Genomic DNA, 8,942 nt, shown 5'->3' on the forward strand with positions numbered 1-8,942 from the left:
CAAGTCTGGGTATGGGCACTTCATTTTTCAAAATTCTAGTATGTCAGGGTATGCTATGTCTTATAATGATACATATTTAATTTCAAAATTTCAAATAAATACGAATAGCTGACAATTACTACCATGAATAAAATGTATCAAATTATCAATATCAATAGCAAACATCAGGTACAAAAATTCTAGAGAATAGTCTTACTCTTAAGGACCAATGATGAATTTATATTGATATATATGTTCTGAAATTTTATAAGTTTCATATTATCTTGTATTAATTGATATGTGCTAAGAATTTGGAATTCAAAGCTACTCAGAATTACATCATGAAGCAATAATAGAAACCAGTCTATGCCATCATTAGTTTTCCTTATTCAAATGCTTCATTTAAGTCATCTGTCAAGTTACCTCAATTATTTTATTGCTCACATGCTCTGGCTCATTTGCAGTTTGTATAACTGGATGTAACTTGAGAAGACCATCTGTTTGAATTTCCTCATCTATACATACAGAATCATCTCTGGATTGGTTGTCGTACCTTCCTTAAAGCGGAAGGGTGTGGTGAATGTATGCTTGGGTATTTTCCGTCTTTGATAGTGGTCAATTCCTCTACAAGTGTATAAAGTTGTTTCTCATGAGTGGTTCAATTCCTCTCACAAAGATGAACCAGCTACTTGTTAGTGTAATTGTGGAATAGATGCCTGCAACTTAAGACAGTTCTTGTGAGTTGAAAAACCTATTGAGCCTCTTGATCACACCTATAGTACAATGTGTCAATTGCGTGAAGCTCACTTTGTTAATGTGAAAAATATGACTTATATTTCATAAAAATAACCTAAAGAATTTCTCAGAATAATAATAACCCTTCATCACTTCTCTATTGTGAGCAGGGTGCATAATCTCGTAAATTCAGCATTTTGCCACTTTGGGTTTAGAACATTAGATGCCATATAATGAAGTATTTTTAGCTTTTTGCATCTTTTCTATATTTTAGGGTCTTATTTCTTTCAGAGCATTACATTCTTGATGAATGCAATTCCCAAACATGTCCAATTAATCCTATTACAAAATTAAAAACTTTGACATCAATTTATGTCTAAATGCCTACATGTCATTAAAGTTGTTCATAGTAGTCCTTTCAACTCAACGCTACAGAAGTTGAAGCAAACCAAATCAATTATCAGGCTATCAATAGGATAGCAAGTCTTCCTTCACAAAAGAATGATGTGGCTTTCATGGCAATGATTGCATGTTATTTTTTTGATCTCTTTTGATAATTTTTCAAATTCCAACTGTCCAGTGAGTTTTCCATTGTCCTTTGGTGCATTATTCAATGAAAATAGTTTTTTGATCCATCTATGTTGTTTTTTTGCAAAATCTGGTCATATATGAAATGACATAGATGACATAATGATTAGATGGGAAAACTTATCTAGTTTCCAAAGTAGAGATGCAGGAAGATCTTTGGAGTTATTCCAAAAGGTTTCCCTCATGATTTTTCTGTCTATTTTGCTTTTCCAGCCTTTACAGTTTTTCGTTGTAGTCCTTTCAACTCAATGCTACAAAAGCGAAGCAAACCAGATCAATTATCAGGCTATCAATAGGATAGCGAGTCTTCCTTCACAAAAAATTGATGTGGCTTTCATGGCGATGATTGCATGTTAACTTTTTGATTGTTTTTTGATAATTTTTTAAATTCCAACTATCCCGTCAGTTTTTCCATTGTCCTTTGGTGCATTATTCAAGGAAAATAGGTTTTTGATCCATCTATGTTGTTTGTTTGCAAAATATGGTCATGTATGAAATAATATAGATGACATAATGATTAGATGGGAAAAATTATCTAGTTCTCAAAGCAGAGATGCAGGAAGAGCTTTTGAGTTATTCCAAAAGGTTTCCCTCGTCATGATTTTTCTGTCCATTTTGCTTTTCCAGCCATTACATTTGTTCATAGTAGTCCTTTCAACTCAACGTTACAAAAATGAAGCAAACCAAATCAATTATCAGGCTATCAATAGGATAGCAAGTCTTCCTTCACAAAAAATTGATGTGGCTTTCATGACGATGTTTGATTGTTAACTTTTTGATATTTTTTGATAATTTTTTAAATTCCAACTATCCAGTCATTTTTTCCATTGTCCTTTGGCACATTGGTTTGGATCCATCTATGTTGTTTTTTTACAAAATCTGGTCACATGAAATAATATAGATGACATAATGATTAGATGGGAAAACTTATCTAGTTTTCAAAGCAGAGATGCAGGAAGAACTTTTGAGTTATTCCAAAAGGTTTCCCTCTTCATGATTTTTCTGTCCATTTTGCTTTTCCAGCCATTACAGTTGTTCATAGTAGTCCTTTCAACTCAACGCTACAGAAGTGAAGCAAACCAAATCTATTATCAGGCTATTAATAGGATAGCAAGTCTTCACAAAAATTTGATGTGGCTTTCATGGCGATGCTTGCATGTTAACTTTTTGATCTTTTTTGATAATTTTCAAATTCCAACTATCCAGTCTGTTTTTCATTGTCCTTTGGTGCATTCTTCAAGGAAAATAGTTTTTTGATCCATCTATGTTGTTTTGCAAAATCTGGTCATATATGAAAAAATATAGATGACATAATGATTACATGGGAAAACTTATCTAGTTTCCAAAGCAGAGATGCAGGAAGCGCTTTGGAGTTATTCCAAAATGTTTCCCTCTTCACGAATTTTCTGTCCATTTTGCTTTTCCAGCCATCAATAGTGGAGGTGGATTGGACCATGGTTGTCTGCTGCTTCCAGGGCTTCTGTATTTGGCCAGTCTGTCAATGCCAAGTGATGGAAGTGGGTGGTGTTCATAATGGTTCGCTTAAGGCCTCCTCTCCCTGTTGATCAATATACCTTCTCAATTGTATACAGATATTTTTGCAGATGGTTCATTGATCCAGGTACATTTACTGATATTTCTATGCATATTCCAAGCTTGTTCAACTTTGTTATCTCTTCCTTCCCACCCATATCTTTCGACATTTTTTCTCGTTCCATCCTTCCTTGAATCTACAATATTCTATTAACAATGTTTTTGCATGCCATACAAAGATAATGAATCATTCGTTGATTCAGTGTCTGATTTAATGATTTTCTTTACGTTCTGCTAAAATTTTCCCAGATAAAGGAGAGAACTTTCTGAAACAACCTACTAATCCTATTTGCTGTAGACAAGCCTTTTGATACAAGGTTTTATGATACCTCTGACAATCTATTAACAAAGAGCTGCTTCAATTTCAGATCTTGACTTACCCCAGCAACTGGATCTAGACAATCACTTGCTTGGCGATGTGTGTGATCAGATCTGTCACATGGTTCGTGGAACATGGCTGTCCAAGAGCAAACGAAATAAATACGGCTTGCCTTCCCGATTGCTAGCTGCCCTCCGTACTGCTTTCTTGGATGAGGATGATTTAAGACTGCAACAACAAAATCTGAGATATGCTGTTGTGAGATTTCATTTGCCTTTCTTGTTATTTTCACTTATGTTAGATTAGAAATGGTTTTTTGTCTAATAAAATAAGATAATATAAGACTCGCAGATAAGCAAAGAGAATGAAGCAGCTGTACTGGAAGGTATCCTATCAGTCTTGCAACCTATGTTGGAATCAATAGACCAATCTGATGAATTGACGAGGTTAGGAATGTGCTCCAATTTTATGTATCATTTCATATCCAGTACTAGTTCTTTATCCATTATACATTTGCATGTAACGCTTTCTCTCTTTATTATGAATCATGGATTCAATACAGTGAAGATCAAAACTGGGATGTAAACCTTGCCATGCAATTCAAAGATCGCCAACACAGAATTGTTGCATCTATCTGCGAGTCATGTTTGAGTGGTCTACAAGCTCTGGATTCAACTTGAATGTAAGCATGAGTATTCTGGTTCTTGTCATGTTCATGTTAGATTCTAAATAGCTATTTGAAATTTTAGAATTATTCTGACTTGGATGGATAATTAAGTATTGCTCATTCGTTGAAGCTTATCATATTGTTCTGGATTTGAGTATAACTTTGCTATAGCATCTTGTGGTAACAGAGGAGATTTTCTTTGTTTGTGAATGATTGTTGCTTTTTGATTCACAGTAACACACTGCAGGTTTAATTCCTAATGTGCCAGCTATTTAGAAAACAAATTTTGGCTATCAATATTTGGACCGATAGCATGCAGTGTCAAGGAATGAGTGCCTCAAATGCTCTTACTTGTGGTATGCCTTGTCTCTTTGCATCTGTGGGCATTTCTAAGACAACGCTTGAGCAATAATAGAAACATTCCATGCATTTGCAACATCGCTTTTTGTCTTTGTTAGTTTATAGTAATCACTTCCAATATCTCATTCACATAGGGTGGTTGAACTTGGAAGATTGTGATCCGGGAAGAGTGTCTATTGATGAGCATTTTATCTATTTTATCCTTCAACATTGAAATTCTAATCTAATAAGAGATGTGATTTACATAAATGATTTTTGTAATCTATGGTGGTTTTAACTGCAGATGCTTATACATAAACTACATGGATATTCCATTGGTAGTTTCACCCAACACCATTCCTTTTCATTTGCACTTTGATTCTATTAAAAATTAGGATCTTAGGATACTAATCATTATAAACAAGATTATAAAGTAAATGAAATATGAAACATACATGCAAAATGTACACATTACACAAGATATACATGGGGAAAACCCTTTCGGGTAAAAAACCCCATAAAGCATCATTTAATTAAAACACTTACAAATATAGTCTATCATAAAATAGCCATGAACCTGGGGACACTCCTCCAATACTTCCACATGGCCAATAATACCTCATATGCATAGTTATACAACTCACCATAAAGCTCCAAATTCTCACACCTCTCAAATGAGAGAGAACCTCCTTAAATATAGGAGGAAGGGTGACTTCCCTAGTCACACCTTTTCAATAACCCCCACTCATAAATAATTAATAATCTAATAGTTATTAGATTATAATTATTTCAAATGGGATATGCTTATAAATCATATAATATATAAGGTTTTATAACCTTATATTAGAACATTATATATAAATGTTGTAAGGATGTGATCCCTAATAACATTATGTTATAACACTCCCCCTTAATGTTAATAGGGGATCACATGCCAATTTCCATAGAAGAAAAAATGAAGCACCCCAGTAACGTAGGTCTTCTTTGACAGTGATAAATAGGGACACAAATATATGCCAACATGAAGATCATGCATTCCGGACTACATGAAAGTCATCTTGTCATAATTTATAATCCCAGTGTTTTAAAAATGATGCTGTGAGGTCTTAAAAAAATTATATTGGAACTGCGGTCCCCTCAAATTAGCCTCTCCCCAGGTTCATTACATAGTGCCCGTAGGTCTTAATACAATGCTTTTACAAGTGGAAGATTTACAAGGAGAAGAATTTACAAATGCTCGTAGGACTTAAGCACAAATGTGCCTATAGGACTTACTAATGCCTACCTATAGTAATTAAAAACAAAAAGGACTTACATATGCTTATCTGCAGGCTTAAATGACTTACTAATGCCTATATAGGTCTTATTTCATACCTATTAGGACATATGCCTACCCGTAGGATTTAAAAAACTAGGATTTAGCCACTAGGTGGTGTCATTGGCATGCACACTCCCCCTCAATGGCATCACCTAAGGCCAAGCATTATTGAATTTGGAGCATATAATGCCTAAAGGTCTTATGCCTATTAGGTCTTAAATCTAGGATTTAACCACTAGGTGGTGTCATGTACACTCCCCCTTAATGGCATCACCTCAAAGCCAATCACTGCATAGAGGATTTCAAAGTGATGGCTAAAATTATAATATATAGTATGTGCTCATGATCTTCAAAGTGTCTTTATTATAGAATGATTTCACTTGAGTGAGGTGCCCATGATCTTCAAGATGCCTTTATTATAGAATATTTTCACTTGAGTGAGGTGCCCATGATCTTCAAGGTACCTTTATTATAGAATGCTTTCACTTGAGTGACGTGCCCATGATCTCCAATGTTCATTTTGATCTTTAGAAATGATATTCTCTAGAAAGAGTAAAGTAACTTCAAGTAATATGGTACTTTCATATGTATCCAAATGGAACTCTTCCATAAATCTTCAAGGCCATATTGATTCTTCAAGAGCTACATTCATATTTTGCCCATTTGATTCAAAGACAGATAGAAGATAGTCTTCTCATTAAAGTATTGCATCATCCATATAATAACGCTTGCACCAATTTGCATAATAACACATAACCTCGTCATAAAAGAAACAATATAGTTAGTAACATAGTAATCGATTAAACTTGATCTTTGGTGCAAAGAAAGAACACAATATTATTTTTGTCATTTGCCAAAGATCATATAATATTCCTTATAAATATAAAATATAGTCCAATGATTGGTAGAAAGGAGATCGACATATATTTTCATGAGAATAGGAATGAATAATTTGTTGTCTTGTTTAAAATACAAAAATAGCCATGCTACTACATATAGTAATGATCCATAAAAAATTAGGCAATGGGTGAGCTATCCTTTCTAGGTTTGCTCCCCAGACAGTTTATAAGGGCGATAGTCACCCATTATAAATAGTATGATTGGAAAAAAATGGATCAAATATAGAATAGAATAACAAATCACTTGGATCTCCAAAAAAGGATGCTAATGAGAAATTTTTAAATTTACTTATGCATATTTACTAGCTTGTACATTTCATAAGAAAATATTTTACCCTACATTTATAGATAGATAGATGATTTCCTGTTTATCATTGTGATAGTTTGATATCAAGGAATTTGCTTATCAAACATACTATAATCAAGAATATTCTTAATGTTAACATAAGGCATATCCTCCATCAAATACCTATAAAACTTAAATTTGAGATAAATCATGATGTTCATTCCTTTATTCCTACTAGTTCACATGTGACTTTTGTGATGCACTTAAAGGACTAATATAAATAATAACAGGTACTTTGGGAGGGTCACATGAAAATATGAACTAAGACTAGATGAATCAACTGTATTAAAAATTCATATGGAAGGATCAACACCATTAGTTATGAAGTGCTTGTTTATTTGTTCATGTCTCACTAACAAGTTATTTATAAAAGATAGCATAAAATGACAAAAGAGACATTACTACATCCACTCATACTAAATGACTATCAAAGATATTATAAAGAACAATTATAAGGGAATTATGAAATATCAACACTTATAATGGATGATATAGGAAAGGGCAAGTCTACACCATCTCTTATAACATTGTGAAATAAGCCCCAGTAAGACTATTCTTCATATATATACCTAATCTTCCATGAAATCAAATTATTTATTCTGTGCATATCCAGCTACAATTGCAGTCTTAATATATTTGAATTGAATTCTTTCAAACAGTTCACTTCCCTTGTGCATTTTTAAAAATAAAATAAAATGTAGATTTCAGGTTGGACTAATGAAGCATTTCCATAAAAAGCTTTTACATGTTTATTCATAAAGTACATATGACTCTCTATGACGTGTCTAACTTATAGATAAAAAGCTCGTGCTTTCACATGGCACATTAAGAGTTACATCTCTTTGCTTCTAAGTGAGCCATTTTGTCCAAAGATATCATATTTGGTCCATCTTGAAGTGTTAAAAGTGTCCATGTAAGGGTTAGAGTCATTTATGTCAAAAATACAAAAATTGTAAAAATTGTAAAGTTGCAACATTGCCAAAAGGTGCAACAAAAGTGTCAAAATAAAATCCATTGGTCATGAGGTGGTTAGAGTAGTTATAAAGGAGTTGGAAATGATTTATAAAACCATGTTTGGTCGAAATCAAGAGGGTAGATCAGTTTGAAGGGGATTTGACAAAGATTATCCATCAAACCCTCAAATTGTCATGAGGTTTTAAGGAATCTGTGGCTGTCATGGACCCATGAAGGATCCCATTTGGTGTAATTTTTATATGTAGAAGTTATTGAATGATATATTAATGAAATATATTTCAGATGAATCATTTCTTATGCATTTTTGTGGAGTATTTGGCAAGATATGTTTATCTTTACAATAATTGTCAAAACCCTACCAAGGGTTACCCATTTTTGGGAAAATGATCATAACTTTTGATTTAACTGTTGGATTTGGTTCAAATTTTGAGAGGAATTGTGTAACTGCGTAATATAAGTTCTGACCGAAGCGATTGTATTTAATATCAATATTGTAAATGTTATTGATGACTGTTTGTTACAGTTCATGGTGAAAGGCAGATTGGTGAAGGCAACAACAATCCGGTTGCAGCATTTGGTGTGGTCACATGAGTAATAGTAATGAAGAAAGGCTATATGTGTTGGAAATTTCTCTGAATCTTCTTTCTATTTATTTTTGTCTTAATTTGGTTAAGAATTGAAGTTTGTGTGGTTATTTTGGTGAAAATAGTTTTTAAAGGATGAAACCCTGAACTAGGGTATTCCATGGCAATAAAGAATTTGTTCTCTCATGTTATGGTGAATATTATGATCTAAAATTTTGAAAGAAGGTTTTTAGGGATGTAATATAACATTTTAAATTAATTTGGAGTTGAGAAGAATTTTTTATCTTTTTATATGCCTCTTGATTCAAGTTTAAAGTCTAACCTTGAATGAAGGTTTTATGGTTTGTGATAGATGCTCTGGATCAATGCTTTTTATGATAACTAGTTCAATATTAATTGATCATTGTGGTTGCCCCATAACAATTCACTGTCAATATTAAAGGATAGTTACCTTTTCACAAAAGGCACATCATTTAGATTTAGATTTTGTATAGGGTTTTGATCTATTAAAGAGAACATATCTCAAAAAATGTATAAAATCAATAAGACTGATGGAAACATTAAACTATTTGATATATGATGAATTTAAAATGGTTGTGT

The 8,942-nt window shown here is 32.9% G+C and overlaps 1 protein-coding gene across 5 annotated transcripts in view; it reads left to right on the forward strand.

Annotated features, from left to right (window-relative positions):
* Window positions 1-8,503, forward strand: part of LOC131038878 (uncharacterized) — a 69,330-nt gene extending 60,827 nt beyond the window's left edge. Inside the window, exons 10-13 of one of the 5 annotated variants that reach the window (XM_057971434.2) lie at window positions 3,264-3,472; window positions 3,566-3,660; window positions 3,777-3,896; window positions 8,299-8,503. In XM_057971434.2, the coding sequence (XP_057827417.1) occupies window positions 3,264-3,472; window positions 3,566-3,660; window positions 3,777-3,894 (422 nt within the window). In that variant the 3' untranslated portion in view covers window positions 3,895-3,896; window positions 8,299-8,503. Of the gene's footprint in view, window positions 1-2,729; window positions 2,924-3,263; window positions 3,473-3,557; window positions 3,661-3,776; window positions 3,897-4,115; window positions 4,565-8,298 lie in introns of those variants that run through there. The other 4 variants (XM_057971433.2, XM_057971436.2, XR_009104552.2 and 1 more) reach the window with 4 other exon arrangements.
* Window positions 8,504-8,942: the final 439 nt, after the last annotated feature.

The sequence above is a fragment of the Cryptomeria japonica genome, chromosome 9 (assembly GCF_030272615.1).
Source record: "Cryptomeria japonica chromosome 9, Sugi_1.0, whole genome shotgun sequence".
NCBI classification, from domain to species: Eukaryota; Viridiplantae; Streptophyta; class Pinopsida; order Cupressales; family Cupressaceae; genus Cryptomeria; species Cryptomeria japonica.